General features: G+C 41.8%; 1 protein-coding gene across 1 annotated transcript; it reads left to right on the top strand.

Annotated features, from left to right (window-relative positions):
* Positions 1 to 1,468: 1,468 nt before the first annotated feature.
* Positions 1,469 to 19,100, top strand: LOC115083895 (gastrula zinc finger protein XlCGF57.1-like). The gene is made up of 4 exons (XM_029587951.1): positions 1,469 to 1,668; positions 5,343 to 5,469; positions 9,606 to 9,725; positions 11,088 to 19,100. The coding sequence occupies exons 1-4, from the start codon at positions 1,645 to 1,647 to the stop codon at positions 12,572 to 12,574; spliced, it is 1,758 nt and encodes a 585-aa protein (XP_029443811.1). The 5' UTR covers positions 1,469 to 1,644; the 3' UTR covers positions 12,575 to 19,100.
* Positions 19,101 to 24,123: the final 5,023 nt, after the last annotated feature.

The raw sequence follows: 24,123 nt of genomic DNA, 5'->3' as shown, positions 1-24,123 counted from the left end.
AATCATTTTAGCATGTGCTAAAACCCTTTAACGATAGTTAAATGGTGCATGCTGGTTTTAGCATGCTCTAAAATGCAGAAACCAGAAATTAAAATTTTGTTTTATTCATTCGAAAATGACATGATATGATATAACATATGTTTCATGGCGTTTTCAAGTCATTCTCAAATGACAGCACATTCCTAGACTCTATAAATACAGGAATTCTGGTAGGGGCCAGAACGATCTCTAGTCCCTGGCTCAAGGGGGACAGGCTATGCTTGTTACTCTATGTACAATTGCAAACTCAAAATAGACTGGCTGAGAGAAAATATTTCTGTGTATTGAATATGTAAACTAAAAATACAGATGTTGTACTACTTTTATGAAAATACAATACAATATAGAGATTAAAGTTCGGATAATGGGAGGAATGTGCTGTCTATGTTCTGTTATCGTCAACAGCTCTTTACACTAATTCCTTTGATTTTCAAACAGGAATCCCTATAGCTTCTCCCTGTGTCCCTGCTGCTACTATTCAGTATACCCAAGCTCAAATCCCAAGGAGTTACTCAGACTCTTGCCAGAGTCACAGCTAAGTGATAAAAGTAAAAAGAGTAGGGTGGGTGAGGGCATCAGACAGTTCCAGAACACGTGAGGAAGAAGTAAAAAGCTTAAATGGATAATAGTTCTGAGAGAGGAGGACTGGCAGCTTCATTGCACTGGTAAGCAGAAAGAAAGCCAAGGCACTTAAGATCTGGAGAAAAAGGGTAAGACTGGAGCTGTGTAGCCCCTTACCCTGTCTGATGCTTCTGCTCGTTGCTCCACTACCAGTTCATCTCTTGGTCACTTTCTCATAGAGGGAGTAGAGTCGCCGAACACGGTAAGAGGTAGGACAAATTGACAGCAGGCACTTCAACAACCCCTGCCCTCCTCCCATATCCATTCCCATCTTCATGCTCAAAAGGTGACACCCCCATCGGTCCTCAAATTTGGGTGATGTCTAGGTATGGTCTCAAGAAAAGGTGGCACTGGCAACACTGCATCGGCCACAGTGATCCTCGTGGCTTCTTCCTGGGCTCTTCTTGGCTCTCAGACAGGGGATTCTCACAGCTCCTTCCCAAGTCTTCACAACTTAAAAGTTCAGCAGCTGTGATTCTGATGTTACTTTCTAAGTCATTTCTGTAAAGAAATAATGTTGACTGCCAGGGCTTCAATTTTTTTTTTTTTTTTGGAAGTGTCATATTATTCTAAATTAAAGTTGTATAATATTATTTTTCCCTAAAAATAAATAAATAAACGGAAGTCAAGAGCTAGATTTGAATAATTATTATTTTTTTTAACGTTTTGTCCTAAAAATCCCCAGCAACAGGTTCAATAAAATCCCTGCAGATTCCTCACTGCGAGGGCTAGTCTGAGTTTAAAGCTCCCTCTAACCTTTCACCTCATCCCATCATCAGTATGCGCCGGGCAGGAGGAGGAGCTGCTCAGCTTCTAAGGAAAGAGCAAGGCAAGGAAGGGAAAAAATAAGAGACTTTCTCTCCTGCAGCCTTCCAGCTGGAGCTCTCTCTCTCTCTCCCCCAGCACTGTAAGAGGCAAACGCTCAGCTCTTCCCCAGCCCCCAAATCATTTCTAATCCTGAAAGCAGCAAAAGCAGAGAGGAAAATGCCTGCAGGAGCTTCTGCTCAGGTAGGAGATTGCTCCCAACTTCCTTTCCTCACTCTACAAAAACTGCTGTAGCCTTCTGAACTGGGACGCTGCAGTCAGAAAAGGCAATTTGGACCCTCCTGAGTGTAAGGAGAGAGATCAGACCCATTATAGATTTACGATGTCTGCCTAATTCCCACATTCCTCTGTGCATATGTGTCTAGGAGGGGGAGCTGTCAGATCTGGGACTCTAACATGTATGTTTTCGGATGTGGGAAAAATTCTTAGTACCGAAGACCCTTAGCACAAAGAACATAAATAAGACTTTTATTATTCTATGACAGCAAATGTATTTTATTATCTTTTGTTGATGGTGCTCCCTGATGCTACAAAAGGAAGCACATTTTCTTTATTTGATGAATTTCTAGACTGCTTTCTAAAGACATCCAAGCTATAGTGCAACATGGGATATGATATAACAACAACAAAAAAAAAATCCCACCTCAAAAAGTAAAATATTAAGGTTTTGCACATACTGTGACAAGATTTAACTTCACAAATAAGCCAGAACATGCTGAATGTGATCTCAGTATCGTCACCATACTTGCATTGTGTCAAAGAGAGCCTCCTCCTGGATTTAATCAGATGTAATATCTATAGGCAGCATACTGAGGTATACTTGGAACTCAAAGGCCTATCAAGTGTGCTTAATTTGAGCTTTTAAATTTGATATATTATGTTTTATACACTGTCTCAGGTTTGTAATTCTTGTATTGTTGTCTTTGTGACAGATCCTTAAATTCATGTGGATGTATTTCCCCATAAGAGATCCTTATAGTTCTACCTACCCTGCTGTCTCCTTTTTGGCAGGACAGTTTCTAATTGTTGCCAGAGTAGCACATAAAGGGGTAACAAAGGGGCTGATGTGATAAAACTGGCACTAAAATTGCAGTTAGATTTTAGTGTGGATTTTATTTTATACACGCATTACAAAATGCAGTCCCCGCAAGGTGCAGGAAGCTAATGACATGCAAATGCACCAAGAGTAAAATAATAAAAAGCATGTTGAAGTAAAAAAAAAAACAAAACAGGCTTTTTTGACTCATGGTCCATTTGCATGCTAATCCACACTAAAAAGGAGAAAGAAAACCAGTTCCCTGACCTCTCAAGTGGAGCTCTCTCTTAACTGGGCCAAAGCAGAGTGGGCCAGGCCAGCAAGTCCTCCCTCCTTCCCATGCCCAACTCCCTCCCCACCCCCACCCCACCTTAAAAAGAATTCAGCCCAGTAGGCCAAGCAGGGTAGGGTTCATTTGATTAGGTCCAGGTCATGTAGGTCCTTCTTCTCCCAACCCCTTTGCTCTCACCTTAAAAACATAAAAATTGGGCCCTTGAAAACTTCCACTTCTGATACCTCCTCTTAATCCCTCCTGGAACCCCAGACAGAGAAGAGCTTACTTCCTCTGGCAGAACTGACAACCGATTGGTCCCTCCCCTGTTACGTCAGTAAAAGGACCACCCCTCTTTCAGAATTCTGAAAGGACAACCTTCTGAAAGGGGATTGGTCCTTTCACTGACAGCTGACGGTGGAGGGACCATTCAGTAGACACTAAAGGAGTGAAGTGCACAGGTTTTTCTGGTGTTAAAACCTCTTATTACATACTGGGTTTAGGTTAGTGCTCTCGAAAACTGGCGTTAAAACCTGCGGTAGGGTCAGTGTTTCTTATTACTTCTGCACTTTGGGGCCAATGAGCAAAAACACTCAAAGACAATTTCATGACTCTGGTGATATTCAGTACTATCCCTGGTCATTTTGGGGGTCCACGTTCAGCTGCTGTTTGGCTTGGCTAGTTAGCCAGGTAAACTTAGCTGGCTAACTTTAGGAGGGTCCTGAACATCGGAATTAGCCCGATAACTTATCTGTCTAACTCAGCTCCTCCCAGTTATGTCCCCAGAATGCCCCTAACTTATACAACTAAATTCTAACGAGCTAACGTATTATGCGGCTAGAATTTAGCCGGATAACTTCTGCCAGCCTTGTTGGATGTATTCTGCTGGTCTCTGCAGCTGCCTCAGCGATTACCTGCAGTTTTTTGTCACTTCTTCTAGTCAGGTTTTAGGCATTTTATAAGTTTGTTTTTTTTTTTTGTCTAATTGCTATCCCAACCTCTTCCTCTCCTCCTGCATGGGTTTTTTTTTCAGCAGGACTGAGCCATTGGGCAGGACTACCAGTCATTCATGTTCTCTCCCCACATGTTTTTTCTCCAGAGTTAGATTTTACATTTTGAAAATTTGACCTTTAAGATTTTAAGCCTTCTGAGGACAGGGAAAATATGTATTGAATGTAATCTGCTTTGAAGTGATTGACCAGTCACAAAAGGCCAGAATATAAAGCAGAAATGTATTTAAATTCTCCCTAATAATTTGAAAATTGAGTACCAGGTCTGCAGGCTTTGCCCGTAGATGGGCTACTGAAAGTTGCCTCCAGTAACCTTTGACATTTGCTCCATAATTATTTTTTAAATCGGAAAACTGAATGAGGTTTCCGACTCTCATTTCTAGTCTCAGCCCTCCTCCTGCTCCGCTTAAGTTCTCAGGCTCCTCGACTTTTACCTCCATTGTCTCCAAGTTTTTTTTTTGATCACTTTATTGACAAATACCGCTTACAAACCTTACAATGCCAATCAGATTTTACATATTTTAGTTACGTTCTGCCATACAGAAAACCTCCTGTGCAATACATTCCTCTACGAAAAACGGATGAACCTTTTTTATAACCATCACATGTCCATCTCTCCCAGCCCTCTTTCTCTTCTAGCTTCTACCTAAACCCAACAGAGTGGAGAGACAGTAACAGAAAGCAGGTCTGACCGTTCCCACTGTTGCCTCTCCTCTTCATCTTCTTTTCATGACTTGTCCTTCCTTTATATTACTGTCCCCATATTATTCATTTTTCCATTTTGGGTTAAGGCCTCTAGTATCAGCTGGCCTGCTGGAAGATGTAGAGGGAAACTGGGAGGTAAGAGGTGGGGGCTCCTGGAAAAATCTGGCAACTTGCGTCGTCGGTATTCTATGTTTGCAGTTTTCTTCAACCCTTTTATGGATAAAGGTCAAAATATTTTTCAGTGATTCATTTTGGTGCCCTTATTTAAAGGCTTTGATTATTGATCTGCTTAGGTAAATTCCTTTGGGTTTTTTCTGATTAAATGGGATCCCTGTTTCTTTTAAAAGAATGAGCGGGCAGGAAGGATTTTTTTTTTCTTGGGCTTTAGGGTAAGATCCAAATGTATGAGCTCAGGGTATTCCTTCTTGACCTTTGGTTGAGATTGAGAACTTGTAAAATATGGGGAGTTAACACTCAGCTTACCTGTCTCCACTGGGGACACGATTACATAAGAATATGCCATACTGGGTCAGACCAAGGGTCCATCAAGCCAATCCAGGCCATAAGACCCTGGCAAGTACCCAAAATGATGATGGGCAAAGTATGAGGATTAAAACCTCTGCAAAAAAAAAAAGGGAAAAGCTGATGCGCTTAAGGAAAAAAAGGTATCTAAAAATGTTTTCTGGTGCTGCTTTAGAGAATGTAAGAGCAAATAGTAACTCTTATCTTTCTGTTTTCCATGTATACACATGAAAACTCTCCCCCTGTCCTGCTGAGCCCCAGTACTGGGAGGTCTCCTGATGGAGGTGCTGAGTGTTCCTGGTTTGTGTTTCAGGTCCCAGTAACCTTCGAGGACATCGCCATCTATTTCTCCCAGGAGGAGTGGCAGGATTTACAAGAATGGCAGAAGGAGCTTTACAAGGATGTGATGAGAGAGAATTATAAGATTCTAATCTCCCTGGGTAAGTGATAATTTTACATTTTGTTAGCTGCTCTGAGCTGTTATGAAAGAAAAAATTGGTTCTTACCTGCTAATTTTCTTTCCTTGAGTCCTTCCAGACCAGTCAAGATGGATGGGTTTTTCTCCTCTACCAGCAGATGGAGACAGAAAACAAAAGCTTTACTGTACACTAAACTTAAGGCACTGTGCCATCTGCAGTCTGCCAGTAAAACTGTTAACAAAGCCAAACCAACTTCCTCTGGCCATAATTTATTTTTTTTGAGCAGGGGTATCCAAATATCAGTGAACGTCAACATTCATCTTGCAATACACAGAAGAGTGATCCTCAAATTGAAAAGGGTGGGTTTCTGGACTGGCCTGTTAGGACTCAAGGAAATTAAATTAGCAAGTAAGAACCCATTTTTTTCTTCCTTATTGTCCAGCAGACCAGTCCAGATGGTTGGGATATACCCAAGCCCCCTCAAACAGAGTAGGAGCCTGACAGACCTGCTCTTAAAATGCTCACAACAAATGCCTCTCTGCCTGGAAATTGAACATGTAGCCTGTATTGCTTGGCAAAGGTATGCAGCAAGGTCCAACTTGCTGCCTCACAAAGCTCCTGTGGCAAAACCAATTGGCACTTGGCCCAAGAAACAGCATGAGCCCTAGTAGAATGGGCCCTTAGTCCCATCAGCACCTGTAGGCCAGTGCAATTATTCCCTTGATCCATCTGGCAATAGATGCCCTCTGTCCTTTGTTTGGTCACTAAACACAAAAAATGATCTGATCTTTGAAAGGCGTTCATAACCTTCAGATATCTCAGGAGAGCAGTACGCATGTCCAGGAGATGAAGTTGCTGCACGTGCCCCGAGGAGCCTGACTGAGGCTTCCAAAAAGCCGGAAGTCAATTGATTGACTCAACATGAAAGGCCAAAACCACCTTTGGGGAAAAAGGATAGTACCGTACAAAAAAAAGAGACCACACCGTCTGAAAACTGAAGAAAGGGGTCTCTACGTGATAACGCCTGCAGCTCTGAAATGCACTTTGCCAAAGAGCCTCAAAAACATCATCTTAAGAGCAGGATCTTTCCAAGAAGCCTCCTGTATCGGCTTACGTAAGGCTTTCAAGACCAAACTTGAGGTTTCATGTAGATCCTCCTCCCAGTCCTTCGGAAGATCTACAGGAGCACGAATCCAGATCCAGTCAGGCATCCAGCCGTCTCCTCTTCGGACAGGGTGGGGAAGCAGGACTCCCTGAAGAACTTCCTTCCTTTCCAGATTCCCCCAGAAACAGCCCCTTTTCTTCATTAACTAGGCTTTATGAAGTTTATGCATAAGAAGTACAAATTTAGGGGAAAAGGGATCATTTTGGTCCTCATCCTCAAACACGTGTCCACTGGAAGCCCCCCCCCCCTTCCCGCTTTAGACCGCTGTCCCTGCCACCTCCTGCAATTCGGGTCAGGACTGGGACATCTACCATCTCCTCCCCGGGATCTCCTTGCAGCATGGGGGAAGGGGGACAAAATAGCTACAAGGCCTGCTCTTTCCAATACTTCAGCCTCATCAGCCTTCCAGGCCTGTAGCCGCTCCATTTTGCAGTTGCCCGTTTCAAATCAAGTTGCCAAGGAGAGCCCTGAACCCCCCATGCAGTCTCAGCGTAGGCCGGGCTGCAGAGTTTAGAGTGCCAATCTCCATAGGCCGCACAATCCTTCCTGCACTCTGCAGGAGTAGCGATTTTCCTGCTACCACATGGCCAAATGAAGAAACTTGCCTGTAAAGTTTCCACTGCCAAAACACAGCATCCTCTGGACTCTGCACCATAGGAAAAGCCACTGCCAAGCTTCCTCTCCTGCCCAGTGCTAAGACTGTTGCCACTGAATAATCTCTCTTGGGGCATATGCTTTTTTTTTTTTTTTTCCCCCCCAAGAATTCTTAAATGGACTACACCTCCCATACACCAACCCCCCAAAAAAAACCAAACACTTTCTTTTAGATGTCTTCTGGCAAAAGAGAAGCCTTGTAGGGAGGGAGGAGAGGCTAGGACATTAGGGAACCAGTGCCACTGGCTGTCACAACTCTCCTCAGATAAGAGATACCAGACAAACAAGGGTTACTGACTCCCTGCTCGACCCCCGCTCCAGTGGGAGGATGGCCCCAACAGAGGACCTAACACCCCTGGGAGCCCTTAATTCTCCACTGGCAGTCTGATTGCAGGATGGCACTTCAACCACACATAAAGCAAGAGGCATCACAAGGTGCTGGGCATGCATGTAAGTAGTATCTCTAGACAGAAGGGCCGTCTGTGCAACAAAGAAACCCTCAGCCAGTTTCAATTACCCAGCAAAACTACCATTAAAATTGTTCCATAGCATCATTTGATCAATTCCTCTACATAGGAGTAAAGTATGGGGTCTGTATAGGATGAGACAAAACCGCAATATCAATCAAGGACCTCAAGCTGTGTAAACGTACCCTGTGTCAATAGCAACTGCCCTAACCATTTCTGCAGAGCAGCATTAGGACTACTTACTACTCGCCATACAAAAAAAATATTCAAATTTTGCTACCATCTCAGTAACAGCAACACAAACTCCCTCTGTTACCAAGTACGCTGTGAAGTAATACAAAACCTTGCCAAAAAAAAAAGAAAGCACGCAAAGCCTATAGAGCAATCCTGCCATACCCTAACACACTAACTGGAAGCCTCACACAATAACAATCCTACCCGTGAAAAGGCAGCCCTGCAAATATTCAATCTGCAAAAACAAAAGAAGCCAGTCTGCTATAGATTTCTACACAGAAACTGCGCACTTACAGAATACCTCACCTGGGTCACAGACAGACCCCACCAAATACAGAATAAGTGGCCACAAATTAGAAATGTACAGACAAAAATTGAAATGGAAATCCCAAGAAATCAGACTCTGCGTAATACAGAAATAGAAAAGGAAATGCATTTCCTTCAGTACTGAGCAAAACACAAAGCTATCAGAGATGCACATCCCAGAAATTGACGCATTCCAGTTACTAAACTGAAAATAAAATGCTTTCTTCTGCTTTTGTTGTCTGGATATTTAATTTTCTAATCATGTTGGTCCCAGTCTCTTTTCCTCTTTCCTTTGACTTCTAACCTCTTTTCTAGGGTCTCCTATCCATTTGCATTTCTTCATTGCCCTCCTGTCATCGTCAGTTCCTCTCTTACATCTATCTTTGACATTGATCTTACCCTTCTATCTCTTTTCTTCATCTTTCTATCCACTCATATTTACATTTCACTCCCTTCTGTCATTCTCCAGTCCCCAGTTGCCCTCTTTTCACCTCTTACCTACCTACCAGTTTCTCATCTCTCACTCTCATCCCCTATCCAGCCCATCTGCCTGCTCTCTCACAACCTGCCTCAGCCCTCTTTTTTTCCCAAACCCTCCCAGTTTTCACCCCCTCTTTAGCCCAACTCCTTCTGTCGCTTATTCTCTCTCCTGCCTCCAGTCACTTTCTTTTACCTTCTACCGTATAGTGAGCCGCCTCCTCCACAGTCCTATTTCCACTCTCTCATCCCCTTCACAGACCCGTCCCTTTCCTCTGCCCCACCCTTCCAGGTCCATCACACCATATCTCACGCTTTCCCCACCATTTATACCCCTAGGTCAGCTTTCACATGCATAAGTCGGGAGATTTTCTAACTTGCGCGTGGCAATGAAGTTACCAGTTTTACCAATTAGTCTACCAGCTTGCCCAGTTCATCTGCGGGGCATTGAGACCATCCTGGCTTTTCAGTCTGAAGTCCCCTCATTTCACTCCGATCCCTCATCCAGTCAGTATTTCACTTTTAAGAGGTTTACGATCACTTACGCCAGATAGTGAGGAGTAAATATATGTGAGTAAGCTGACAAGTGTACATGCATAAATTGTGTATAAAATAGCAAGTTACTCATGAAAATGTTGCCGCGCCCTAGAACAGCCCTGCCAGTCATTTTTTACATGTGCAAATTTACTTGCAGACCCTAATTTACGCCTGTACGTTGAGGTTTCTGAAATAACTAAAACTCGCATATTTGCTATTTCACACGCGTAACTGCTAATTGTTACACACAAACTTTTGAAAATTCACCTTTTGAGTGCTCTTTGACTGAGAAACCTAATGCAGTGCTCTTCCCCCAGGATCAGGCTCTCCGACCATCACCCCTGACGTTATATCCCACATTGAACGAGGGGAAGAGCCATACATCAGGGATGAGCCGGGATTGGAGGAAAGAGAAACTGGGAGAAGCAGCTGCTCAGGTGAGTGCAGGAATAAGAGGGACCGGGGTAAAACTGCTGAGATGAGGAGCGGAAGGAGCACTGGGAACTGCAGAGACCCCTGCACAAGCTCCTCTGGAAATTTCATTAATCACTCATAGGATTTCTATTATAGAAACCAATCACGCGGAAAATCATACTTCAAACTTAGTAACCTAAAGCTTAAAGCCTGTTTGAGATTGTAGGATAGTCTGACTCAAAGCATACCTAGACTGACCAATCCATGATTTACACTGTTCGGTCTGTTCAGTGTAGAACTTCATATTTATTATTCCAGCTGGTTCTGGTTCATCCCAGTTATGTTATTCTTGTTTTTAATCCGAAACATTTTGTTTCGTCTGTGTTGTATGTCTTGACTAAATTGTAAGCTACATCGAGCAGGGACTGTACTGTGAATGTGTACATTGTTGCATTCATCTGGTGGTGCTATATAAAATAACTAGTACCACCACCACTACTACTACTGCTATTAAACATTTATATAGAGTTACAAAGTGTACACAGTGCTATACAGACAAATAGAAGACAATTACTGCTCTGTGGAATCTAGTCAAGACAGACAGACAAACACATAAGATTGTTAGGGTAACCAAACTTTAAGACTAAAAGTCTCAACAGATTTTTAGTGGATAAGGACTAAGTGAAAAAAAAAAACCTGCAAGAAATCAAACCTTTGCCCCACCAACAATCTATAAAAGAAAGAAAGGACATGGAGTGGATAGGTGAGGAGCAGGGAGGATGATCTTCTTAGTGTTTGGGTACTTGCCAGGTTCTTGTGGCCTGGATTGGTCTCTGTTGGAAACAGGATGCTGGGCTTGATGGACCCTTGGTCTGACCCAGCACGGCAATTTCTTATGTTCTTAAATGTTTCCTCTTTCAAAGCCCAATGTAAAAAGGTGCAAGATAAAACTTGCACATACCTAATTACATTGGCCTGTTAGTATGTTAAAATCACAAGACACCCAGGCAACCAACCCTGAACCAAACCGAAATCAAGAAATATTAACAAACCCCAGAGTAATCTGAATTAGCAAGGCTAAGCACTTTTTAAAGAATGCACTTGAAAAAGTCGTATAAATGCAGAAATCTAGCTAAATAAAAGGAGCAGTGGTAAGGCTTTAGTAGACTCTCCTGATTACTATCCCAGATCTATCCCATTGTCAGAGGGTCTGTGCTGGAGCCTGGAGTCTTCCAGTAGAGAATTCACTCCATCAGTAACAGAAAATCCTTTATTCCTACTGAGTCTTGACTTCCAGCTACACCAGGACCTTAAACTCTTTCAGAGTCTCTCGTTGTGAGTCTCCAGCATATGTAATAATGTCCATCTTTTCTTTCCTTACATAGGAAATGATGAACCCAAGAACAAAACCAAAGAGACAAACGATGGGAACATCATGAATGATCTGGGAATAAACAAGATATTATCAGAAAGAGACAGATGGATTTTCTGCTCATGTTCTGACTCCTGCAAAGAGTGCAGGAATCACTGCAACTCAGTCAAGAAAGAGAGAAATTCAAAAGAAGAACTGAACAGAAATTCTACTGTGTGTGAGAAAAGTGCCAGTAATTTCACAGTTACAATCGAAGAGCAAGGAAACCAAGAAATAGAACAAAGATGCATATGTGATGTATGTGGAAGATGCTTCAAGGATCATTTAACTCTGAAATCACATCAGAAATCTCACCCTGAAGAGAAAACATCTCCAAGTACAGACTATGGCAAAATCTTAAATCAGAAGGGAGAATTACTGCAGCAAAATGAAATTCACACAGGAGAAAGACTATATTCATGTTGTGAATGTGGCAAAAGCTTTATTCGGAAGGGAGACCTAACAAACCACCAGAAACTTCACTCAGCACAGAGACCATTTCCATATACTAAGTGTGATAAAATGTTTATGAAGAATGGAGAACTAACAAAATACCAGAAAATTCACACAAAAGAGAGGAACTTTCCGTGTATTGAATGTGGGAAAAGGTTCATTCGGAAGACACACCTAGCAATGCACCAGAAAATCCACACAGGGGAGAGACCATTTTTGTGTACTGAATGTGGTAAAAGATTCATTCAGAAAATACAATTAACAACACATCAGAAAATCCATACAGGAGACAAACCTTTTCCTTGTAGAGAATGTGGAAAAAACTTTATTTGGATGATACACCTGACAGAACATCTGAAAACGCACACAGGAGAGAGACCATTTTCATGTACTGAATGTGGGAAAAGTTTTATTCATAAAGGAGTTTTAACACACCACCAGAAAATCCACACAGGAGAGAGACCATATCTATGTAATGAATGTGGGAAAAGCTTTGTTAAGAAGGGAGATCTAACATATCACAAGAAGATACACACAGGAGAGAGGCATTTTCCATGTGTTGAATGTGGAAAAAGCTTCATTCGAAAGACACACCTAACAATACACCAGAAAATTCACACAGGAGATAGACCATTTTCTTGTCTGGAATGTGGGAAAAGCTTTATTCAGAAGTCACACCTGACAACACACCAGAAATGCCACACTGGGGAGAGACCTTTTTTGTGTACTGAATGTGGGAAAAGCTTTTTTTGGAAGATACACCTGACAACACACCAGAAAATTCACACAGGAGAGAGACCATTTTTATGCACTGAATGTGGGAAAAGTTTCATTCAAAAGCGAGATTTAACTTATCACCAGAAAATTCACACAGGAGAGAGACCTTTTCCATGTTCTGAATGTGGGAAAAGCTTCATTCGGAACACAGATTTAACAAAACACCAGAAAAACCACATGGGAGTGGCTAGAGAAATAACTCTCAATATTTCACTCCCTACATCTTTCTAAGTATCTTTATGTAGTGAGCTCGTATAATACCTTTACCAAATCTTATCCAGGTGATCACTCTCTAGCAAAGTATGAGACAAAAGTAAACCCCAAAACCATACTGGCTGCATATCACCCAGGATAAAAAGGTGGCCAACTTTATCCTCTGCACTATGACTCATGTTGGTAGTAGTGATGATAAAACCTTCAAGTGAAAGTAACACCCTAAATAGAGAGAGGTCACGGTGAGCTTGTTCATAGACCCACTGTAGTAGAACATTTTAAGAAGGTTGGATGCAGTCGCATGGACTCCTTAAAATAAAATAAATTGCACCCTGCTACTTCCAGTCTATGAAACCATAACTTGCACACAGAAGCTATGCCAAAAAAAACCTAAAGAAATTAGAGAAAAGCATAACACCCTGGATAAACCAAGACAAAATTACAAATACTAATCTGAGATTAAAATTAAAGAGAAAACTGCTAGAAATGGCACCAACCATTGAATGAAGCTGTACAAAGTGAAATAGCTCAAAAGCGAGGACAAGATGTGGGAAGCAGAGCTGGAAAGAGAGAGGAAATGCCTAGGGTGGAAGGGAAAGATGGATTTAATAGAGTGCAGAAAGAAAAGCTGAGAAAAGCCAGCTGAATAAGGAGGAAGATAAACACATTCAAGTTCAGTGTGCAGCAGTGATCAAAAAAGCAAACAGAATGTTAGGAACTGAGAATAAAACTGAGAATATCATATATCTGCATCATTCTACGGTGTGACCACACCTAAACTACTGTGTGCAGAAGATATACTAGAATATAGGTGGGGGAAGATTTCATATGGGAGATTTCCTGGTTTCTTGCTCATGTAGTGAAATTGCAGATACCATACAGGAGGTTAGCACTTCAAATGGCAAGTGCAAGGGGAGGTTTCCTATGGGCAACCTGAGAGATAGCAGCAACAGTGGTGGTCCAGCGGTGGAGCAGCACTAAGGGTGATTATCTAGAGGTTAGCACCGGGGCTGAGATGAAGGAGGAAGGAAAAGAAGGGATGTTACAGGGGAGTCAGGATCTCAAGGTATGGAAGAAGGAAGAAACTAAAGGTTGGTAAGGAACTAGAAGGAGAGAAAGCAGTCCTAACAGAACAAGTTGCAGGGGGAACTTGTTGCAGGGCGACAGAGCCATGATGCATGGCAACTGATAGAAGATTATTACTTCATGGCTGGGCTGAGTTTGGAAGAGGAAGTAAAATAGGGGGAAAAACTCAGTTATGCATGATGGCTGCAGGCAGTAATGCCCAACAGAGGCTGGTTTCATTAGAGTTGGAAACTCAAGGCGCAGGAGGCAAGACTGCCTGACCAAAAAATGTCTCCTAAACAGTCACAATTGAGGGCCCACTAAGTTGGTATCTAGTTACTGAGTGGAAATGATCTTTATTGCCTTTCAGTTCGTAAACTGATCCGTGCCAACCCCTGGTGCAAAACACTTGTACTGCCTGGAGTCCCCGCCATCACAATGGTGACATGTAGTAGCCAGACTCAGGTTTACACATATAAGGTTCCCTGACTGAAGACTGTCGCTGCAATGTCTGTGCTAGATTGGGAATGATGAAGGGTTAAAAATAGGGGAAAAACCCCAAGAAGTTTATTACATTAGAGCTGACTATGTTGGAAGCCCGAGAGGAGAAAACTAGCCAAAAAAATATAGAACTCAAGGCTCAGGAGATAGAAAATTCTAGTGAACTCCTGGAGAGCAGAGAGGTAGACACATGCACTAGAATCGATGATTAGAAACAGCAGCCCAACAGAAACTGAAGACCAGGAGTGAAAAGTTTGATCAGTAAAATCAGTGAAAATGTAAACTAGAGAAAAGGAACATCAAGGGATATAAACCAAGGTGAATCATCTCTAGCTAAAATTATATTTAGAAAAATAGCAATAAAACCACTAGAGGAGAATGAAATATCTGCATCCTGGAAATAACACAAAGAAGGAAAAATTAAAGTGCTTTTTGTGGAGGTATCACCGGTAGATGAGTACCTCGAAGGAGCCAGAACACCAAAAATCCTATGAAAGATCCAAAACATACTTAAAAGTTGTTGCACTAACAGAGCAAGATCTCAAATTTATCCACTCCAGTAACTATATTAACATCACAGTAGACATGCAAGTAGGGAATGCGGCACCACGTGCACATAGGGAAGGATACAAATAGAGAAAAACATCTCCAAACACAGAAAAGCTTTTGAGAAATATGTTGTATATGAAGATCCTGCAGAGCATAACGGAATCACAGTGGATCCCCAGAATACAGGAGCACATCGTAAGGACAAACAACAAAATTATAGAATGACGGGAAGTAACAAAAAAATGATTGGAAACTAAGCTAAGAAGAGTCCCAAAACAGGCATAAACCACTAGCATCTCTCCACTCAGATTGAGTAAACTGCAAGAATCAGTTGATCCAGACACACCTATCACCACAATGGTTAATAACAGGAAGAACCTTCCTCATCCCAAAGGGAGACCCGAGTAATGTCCTCAAAAGCTATCAACCAATATCTACTTACAAGCTGTTCCCTGCGATAGAGGCAGGTGGGACATATGATCAGAGAGACTTCAACAACACCATGGCAAGCCAACAAGAGCAGCATATGGATCCCAAGACCAGTTAATGCTGAATAAAGCAGCTATGGTTGGTTGGTTGGTTGGTATATAAGCAAAACCAAAACCTTAGTATAGCATGGATTGACTGTTAGAAAGCATTTGATAGCATCCCACGCGCTTGGATTATAAAGTGCTTTTTGGAATCTGCCAGGTACTTGTGACCTGGACTGGCCACTGTTGGAGAGAAGATGCTGGGCTCAGTGGACCTTGGTCTGATCCAGCATGGCACCTCTTATGTTCTTATGTTCTAACTGCCTTCAAATGTATAAAATGTACCCAGGCTTGATGGAGAATATTCAGTTCATCAAGACAATATGGCAAACTGCATTCTATCTGAATTAGCAGGCAAGCGTCAGCGAGATCAGCATGGTTCTGTGCTGTGGGAACAGGAGTACTTTTGTTTTAGCAGAAGCATAACTCTGAACGCACTGATCTGCCTCCCCAGAATGTGAGAGACTTGGCTTCTCTAAGGCACTTTCTAAATTTCAAGTATTGCCTGTGACACATCTCTCAGTTGCAACATTTGCCAACCCCAAAGGAGATAGCCAAGATTTCCCTTCTGCCCTGTGCACTGTCCTCACTGGCTCTGCTTTTGGCAGTTCCCTACTGCTGCCTGTAGTTGGCTCAGTTCTTAGCTAGTGCTGCCTGTTACTGACTTGTTTTTTTAGATGCTGCTGCCGCTGCCTGTCATTGGCTCAACCTTTGTTTCCTCCCTGTGCTGCGTCTGGTTCAATTCTTGGCTGCCCTCTTTGGCTGTTGCCAGCTTTGGCAGCCCTCTGCTGTTCACTCTCACTGGTTGTACCCTTGGAAGTCCCCCTGCTGCTGCTGCTTTCCACTGTCTCCTCCATTAACTGCCCCTGCTTCTGCTGCTTGTTACTGGCTCAGCTCTTGGATTGGCCCCCATCCTTGCTGCGATCCGGCATTGGGCCAGACCCTTGGAAGCCCCCTGCTGCTTTCTGATACTGGCTCTCAGCTCCCAGCTGTTGGGAGAGGTAACAGCTTGTGTTTTATCTTAGACCTTGCAAGGGACAGACAATGCACAGGGGGCCCAAGGACAGGATTTCTGTTCAGAGTTTTGCTATACAATGCACCTGCTACCCAGGCCTGCAGAGAAAGGAGCTTCGTTATAGCAAAAGCAGCCAGCAAGCAAGCACAGGAGCAATGGGTCCTCCCCTGCCCTCTACACAGGAACTGGAGATTGCACAGCAAGAGGGAGAATGTGGCTGTAACCTGCAACTCCTGCTTTATAAAGCTTAACAATAGCTAAAGAACAGGAAGTTCCTGCACAGATAGCCGGATTGATTCTAGTCGTGCCTAAGCATTGGGGACCATAGTGATTGTATACCAGCTTGGAAATTAAAACAAAAGTTAAGAGCTAAGTTAAGCTTATAAATTGTCGCTAGAGCTCGCTATTTGACAACTAAGCTTTGATGATGAACCCCCCCTCCCGTACTATGTGATCAGAAGTCAGGTTGTTTTGCTAATGGATGCATTAATGTGTTAGGGAATGTTATTCTGCAGTTTGTACCTTTTAAAAATAAGAGCCTTCCTGCCAAGGCAGGCTGTTTCGGGCACTTTTTCTCTCGTCTACGTTTTTCTTGTTTTCATGTATTGCTAGTGAATATGAGCCAATAAATCCAGTCCTCATCTGAAGAAACCTTATCTCCTGTTGAACCTTGCACGAGTGAAGAGGACATGTAGCCCCTACACGAGGCACACTGCTCCTACTTCTGCTGCTGCCTGTTTCTGGCTCAGGGCTTGGCTTCCTGCTGCTGCTGCCCATCACCGGCTAAGTCTTGGCTGTTGCTGCTGGTCTGTCACTGGTTGCTGTCATCTTTATTCTATTTATTTATTTAAAGTATTTCTATCCCGTGCCCTCCAATGTACGGGGCGGGTCACAATGAACATACATAATATTGAATCCGGAGTAAAAAAAAATAAATTAAAATAACATGACAAAATTAAAATCATGGCCACAAAAATTAAAAACGAGTCTAAACGTAGCTTTAGAAAATAAAACTTAAAGACACCATAATAAAATAACACTAAAATAAAACCAATATTTAGGAGTAAAGCTAATTTTGGGAGGTTGTCCAAGCTGTTATAACGATAAAGACCAGAACCCCTTAACAGCTACAACCTTTGGTTTTCTCAATTACAAAACACAAATCAAAGCAGATTTCCTGAAAAGAAGAGGGTTTAAGGTCATAAGCTTGTGGGAATATGAATGGAAGAGAATGGTGAAAGAAAATATCAGGGGTTGTGCAGACTTTCTGGTTAAATCTGACCTACCGCAGACATTAATATCCAGAGATGCCCTCTTTGGTGGTAGAACCAATGCTGTTTGCTTGTACTATAAAGCCAGGCCTGATGAAAAAATACATTACTATGATTTTACCAGTCTATACCCCTTTGTCAATAAAACCAAGGAATATCTGGTTGGCCACCTGCAAATAATTTATGACAGTTTTGGTCTCCTCTCAGACTATTTTGGGATTGTTAAAGCCAAAGTGTATCCACACGAAAGATCTTTTTCCCTGTATTACCAGTCCGTGTGGGTGGTAAGCTCATGTTCCTGCTGTGCCACACATGCGCTGACAATAGTCTGCAGGATATGTGCACCCACACGGACGAGGAGAGAGCCCTCGTAGGGACTTGGTGCACTGTGGAGATGAATGTGGCTGTTGCAAAAGGGTATGTGGTTGCTGAAATATGTGAAATATGGCACTTTGAACGTAAATCTGTCAGTCTGTTTTCTGAATACATAAAAATGCATCTCCGTCAAAAACAGGAGGCCTCTGGTTACCCTCAGTAGTGTACCGATGAAGAAAAACAAAACATGTATATATCTGAATTTTACAAAAAAGAAGGTGTAGTTTTAAGGCCTGAACAGGTTAATATAAACCCCGCAAAGCACCACATTGCTAAGCTTTTCTTAAACTCTTTGTGGGGTAAGTTTGGCTAAAGAACAAACCTACCTGTTACAAGTATTGTGAGAGATCCTGACGATCTGTATAAGTATTTGTTTTCACCCGAATATGAGGTTTCATCATGCGATTTTATTGATGATGTACCAGCCTGTGTGACATGGAAGCATTCAAAAGACCGCAGCGTGTTGTCAGGTAATAAAAACATCTTCATTGCCTGTTTCACAACAGCTTATGCTCGTTTAGAAATGTACAACCTGCTTGACAGTTTGCAAGAACGTTGTCTGTACCATGATACAGACTCTGTGATATTTGTGAGTCATGAGGGTGCCAGTGACCCCCCTTTGGGAGATTATTTAGGTCAGTTGATGAGCGAGATACCCACAGCTGACCATATCACAGAGTTTGTATTGGCTAGGCCCAAAACATACAGCTACAAACTGTCCAGCGGAAAGACCTGTATGAAAGTGAAAGGGTTTACGCTAAATGTAGAAAATTGTAAAAAGATCAATTTCACTAATTTGAAAGATCTCGTCTTTGACTATAAAACTGAGGCTGTGGACAAGAGTCCTAAAAAGATACAGGTACAACAATCTGGGATCATAAGAAACAAAAAGACATGGTCGATAGAGACCGGCCTACTTAAGAAAACACAAAGGGTTGTATACGATAAAAGGGTGATAAAAGAGGGATTTAACATGCTGTCCTATGGATATTGATTTTGTGGATGTGCACTGGAGGCACCCCTTTTCGTGTATTTTAGCTGGACCGTCAAATAGCGGCAAAAGCTTTTTTGTTAAAAACCTACTAGATCATGCAGGGCATGTGTTGACTGACATGCTTAATAATATTAGGGAGGAGGAATAGCCTAGTGGTTAGCGCAGTGGACTATGAACCAGGAGACCAGCATTCGAGTCCTGCTGTCGCTCCTTGTGACCTTGGGCAAGTCACTTTACACATTGCCTCAGGTACAAAAACTTAGATTGTAAGCCCTCTGGGGATAGAGAAATACCTACAGTACCTGAATGTAAACTGGTGTGATATCTCGATTGAGATCAAATGTCGGTATATAAAAATAATAAATAAATATTGTATGGTGTTATAGTTGCTGGCAACCTTTGTATAAAGAAATGTGTAAATATCCTTCTATTACCTTAATGGATTCTTTGCCTGATACTTTTAATGATGATCATCTGTTTCCAATCAATAAAATAAATATGGTTATTGTAGATGATTTGATGGCTTCTGCTTGTAAAAGTGATGAAATCGAGAAAGCTTTCACACAATATGTGCATCACAGAGATATGAATATTATATATATATTGTACAAAATGTCTTCTGTCAAGGCAAAACAAGCAGAACTATAGCCTTAAATACCAAATATATGGTGCTCTTTAAGAATCCTAGAGACAAGTTGCAAATCACTGTTTTACCAGACAGATGTACCCTGGTAAATAATGCTTCTTTTTAGAAACCTTTGAGGATGCCACCAGAAAGCCATATGGATATCTCATCATGGATTTAAATGCTACGACCCCTGAGTATTACAGACTGAGGACAAACATCTTTCCACCAGAATGGACCATGGTATATTGTGAAAAAACACAGCCCCTCTATAAAAAGAAGTGAATATATATTCTCCCCCCCCCCTCACATATTTGTTTTGTGTGTCCCAGGGACCATGTCTGCTCACTTAAAGTGGAACCTAGCCCTTTTAAAACTTTGAGTTCAAGCCTCTCTGCAGCGGAGAAAAGCTATCCTAAATGCCACTTCTAACGATTTAGTGGGGGCCATAGCAGAGATCGCATTACACACTCTGAAAGGTAATATTCCTTTATCTCAACAGCAGATAAACATCTTGAAAAGGAAACGTCAAGCCATAAGGATTCTGGGTGATAAAAGAATAACACTTAAAAAAAAAAAAAAGAAGCTGGTGAAGCAGTCGGGGGGGGGGGGGGGGGGGGGGGGTAATTGGGCCTCTGCTAGGCTTTGTATTACCACTCATAACAGGTCTTTTGAGCTAAGCACTAATGCAGTACACAGAAAAAAATGTATTTAGTGCCTAGTCAACAACTTGATCGTTTGAGAAGTTCTTCAGTTCTTGAGGAAAATATTAAAACCACTGCAGCTCAAAGACTCGATGAAGAAATGAAAGGTATACTTCAAAGTTCTGGTATGTCTGAATATGAGAAAGCCAAATGCTATTCAGAAGTGCTACAGCGCTATCTGGTGCTTAACAGACATGGAGAAATGGAAAAAGAAAGAATAAATCTGTATCTACCCCTACAGGATGATACAGCAACCTCTGCATTTTTAGAGCACAATAGCCCTCCAGACCCCATCCTGCAGGAAGTGTTAAATAGTATCAGCATGCGCTATAGAAAAAATGCAGAAGTACTGCTCAATAAACTGTCAAAGAATAAGGACATTGCATCCTGGGAGAGTAATGGGACTTTTGTATACAAGGGAAAGCCTATAAGTGGCTCTAACCTATTAGATCTGGTTCGTGGAGCTACACAGACACGTACTGTTTCACAGCGGAGGATTGCCAAAGGCTGGAGAGAGTTCATGCAAACCCTGGCAGAACTAAACACACCCTTCACCGTCATGGGTAATCCAGCCAACAGGGATCTGTTGGTACAACTCAAGGAAAATCCTTCTCCGACAACTGATGAAATGTCCACAAAGACTGTCAAGTGCAAAGACCCCCTTCCCCGTAAAAGACGTAAAGTACTTGACACATTCAAATGGTTGAATGTGTAATTATATCTTTTCAATAAAAAAGACTTTTTAAAAACAGACTATAGGCATTTGGTTCATTTAAAAAAAAAAAACCCTCGAGAGATTGTTTTTATTTAGGATTAGTACAACATTCTTGGTATGGTACTGTTGGAAATCCAAGATGACCGCACATTCTTTGAGTTCCAAAGGTTCCTCTTTCAACTGTTATATACCTCATTCAGTGCTTCCTTTGAGTTCCTTTTGGATGGGCAAGAGGGAAAGAAGGGCCCAAGTCTATCCTGACACTTAGGCCCAATAGACAGACATCTCGTATGCTCCGTTGAGCAGTTGCAGGGTGGAATACTGAGGGAAGGTTCACCTGTGTCCATCCCAGACCTTGAAATTTCTGACTCCGGAGCTGCACTTTGCTCCTCTTCATCCAGGGTTTCCGGTGGTTTGGTGAGGAATTGTTCTCGCCTATGCCACATCTGAATGATCTCATACAGGCGCCAGAGTGGTGACAGCATCTACAGGTACCCAGAGGAAGGTGCTGACGCCTGTGGGGAATAGTAGGAACTCCACTGGAACAGGCATGCTGGCAGCTTGTTCTTTGGAGGGAGGTGGTCTTTCTGTCGCAGTTTCTACCAGGTAATGAATTTTGAATTACCTAAACCTTGTTCTTACACTAAATGTGATTTGGGATGCCATCATGAACCTTTCTTCACAATTAAGTCAGTTTGTAACTGAGCAAGTCTATTTACAGCTTTACAGACTACCCAGCAACAAGTTTCCACCTTATTTCAAAATGTGGATTTTCTGGAATCTAAAATTAGCATTGTTCAGGATTAAGTTGGATCTGTTTCCAAGGGTCATCTTTTTTTTTTTTACTAAATAAGATTGACAACTTGAAAAATGTTGTTCATTAATGAAACATTAGAATTATGTTTCCTTAAGAAGCAGTTTTTCCCCCTATTGAAATGTTGAAAAAATACTTGTTAGAGTTACTGAAGATTTCAGAAAATGTAATTCCTCCTGAATCAAGAGGTTATTTACCATCTACTCTGAAATCTCTACAAGGGGATGGCAAGCCCCAAGTGCCTTTGGCTACATCTAATTGACTGCTGTTTTGGAAAACACTTCTGCCTTGCTTGCTACATTGGCTTTGGATTCTGATAGAGACTATATATTAACATTTGTTTTGTAACATGTACATGTGACTTGGATTGGCCACTGTTGGAAACAGGATACTGGGCTTGATGGACTCTTGATCTGACCCAGTATGGCATTTCTTATGTTCTTATGTAGGTTTCTTTTTATGGTGCAATTAAATTTTTTTTGGGGGGGGGGGGTTCCAAATATGTTTTTTAAAATCCTTTTCAGTTGGTTGTATTTCTTAATGACAGTCTTAAGTTAATGCTTCCCTACTTTTGGATCCAGGAGTTACTTCCACCCCAGTTGCAGATGGCACTAGTTAGGGTTTGGATGGTTCTGCTTAATATTAATTTTTTCCCCAAAAGAATATATTTGACATTGGGACTGGATTCCCCTCTTTTTGTGGACTGACAGGACATGAGAGAGAATAATCTTTCTCACTAGAGTGCTAGATATTTGTTTGTTGTCTGATCTTTGTACTGTCATTCCCAACAAGTGAGTGCTTGGATGTATAATGTGAAATTTCAATAAAAAAAAAGTTGAAAAAAAAAGGAAAGTGCGCACATGCTTTCTCTTTCAAAATGAGTCTAAAATTTGCATACAAAAAGTGTTGCACCAAAGTGGGCAGTTATAAATTACCCCCATGGGGGTAACTTTGTAACAGCCTGCCTAAATTTGAACTTGTACACATAAATTCACTTTGAAAATGAACCCACCAAAACTACCTACACACAATACTACCTACTAATTTGTGCACAAAGCTTTTTTCCTGAGAATTTCTGTGCATACATTTTTAAAAAATGCCAAAGTATGTACATCAGTGCAACCCCCCCCCCCCCCTCCCCAAACCCTGCCAACAGGAACATCTCTGCACCCTGTGGATAGACTTTCTTGCATATGGGCAGACAATTTTGGTAAAAAGCCATTTCCATGGATAAAGCACTGTTTTATCTATGGAAATGCATTTTGAAAATTACTCTCAAACAATTCGATGCAATATCGTGCGCTGAGCCTACTGCACAGGTTAACAAGCGCTTGGCCGCATGTTTTGGACATGCGTTCACAATCCCCGATGCAATAAGAAGCTCACCGTGTCAAAAAATGCGCCTAGGTAATAGCGCTCACTACATGTAAATTCCATGTAGACGAGGCTATTGGCTATTACCCTGCAATGCATAAAATCCCCATACGCCCAAGACACACTTTTTAACCCATCAAATTTTACACCTGCCTGGAGCAGGTGTAAAGTCTTCCCGAGGATCAAAGGCTCAGCTTAAAAACAAAAAAACCTGCTGCTTTTCTGTGGTTCCTCCTCCTTAGTATCATTGCAATGCTAAGTAGGAAGAACCACAGAAAGCAGCACCATGCAAAGAAAAGTCTTGACGTGAAAAAAAAAATTTCGGGGTGCATAATATACACCCACAATATACACACTCAGGGCCGCATATATTGTGCATACGTATTGTGCTAGTAAATTAATGGACCTCATAAATTGAACATCCATTTGGTAACCTGCACACACAGGACATTTAATATTTATTTATTCACTGCTTCACTTACTGCCAATTGGTCTATCGCTGTCATGTCAGTGAAAGCACAAATCCCCTTTCAGAAGGCTGTCCTGAAAGGAGATTGGTCCTTTTACCTGCACGTCAGTGAAAAGGACCAATTGGGAACAGCCCTGCCGGGGTTAAAATACAATTCTCAGCTGCAGTCAGTTTACCCGGTTGTGTCTACCCTCATCTTTTTTTTTTGTCTACTTTTATATTTCTTTTCCTTTGTCCATTTGTGGCAAGTTAAATAAACTCAGGAAAAAAAAGACTTGGTGTTTACAATTCTGTGTTATGAGGAACTAAATTTTAGTTTTGTTTATATGGAGAAAAAATTGTTTTGGTTTTTTTATTAATATAACTCTAGTAAATATGGCTATGAACCAGATTCTGACTGCTGCCTCTCTCCTTCCTATAACACTGACACTTAATAGATTTCTAGAGTTTTCTGGTAAAAACAAAATGGAATGAGGGAGAAAAAGAAAGCATAACAGAGTGGGAGGAAAGCAGGAATGAAGGGCTCCTCCCTCCATTGACAGCTCTCAGTGTAACCAGCAGAATCC

The sequence above is a fragment of the Rhinatrema bivittatum genome, chromosome 2 (assembly GCF_901001135.1).
Source record: "Rhinatrema bivittatum chromosome 2, aRhiBiv1.1, whole genome shotgun sequence".
NCBI classification, from domain to species: Eukaryota; Metazoa; Chordata; class Amphibia; order Gymnophiona; family Rhinatrematidae; genus Rhinatrema; species Rhinatrema bivittatum.
The sequence above is the reverse complement of the archived record's forward strand: the minus strand, read 5'-3'. Positions and strand labels throughout refer to the sequence as shown.

Bases quoted from the DNA above. Each gene is read 5' to 3' on its own strand.
- LOC115083895 (XM_029587951.1), top strand. From the start codon at position 1,645: ATGCCTGCAGGAGCTTCTGCTCAG. The intron at 1,669-5,342 runs GTAGGAGATTGC...TTTGTGTTTCAG, and splicing joins CTGCAGGAGCTTCTGCTCAG to GTCCCAGTAACCTTCGAGGA. The intron at 9,726-11,087 runs GTGAGTGCAGGA...TTCCTTACATAG, and splicing joins TGGGAGAAGCAGCTGCTCAG to GAAATGATGAACCCAAGAAC.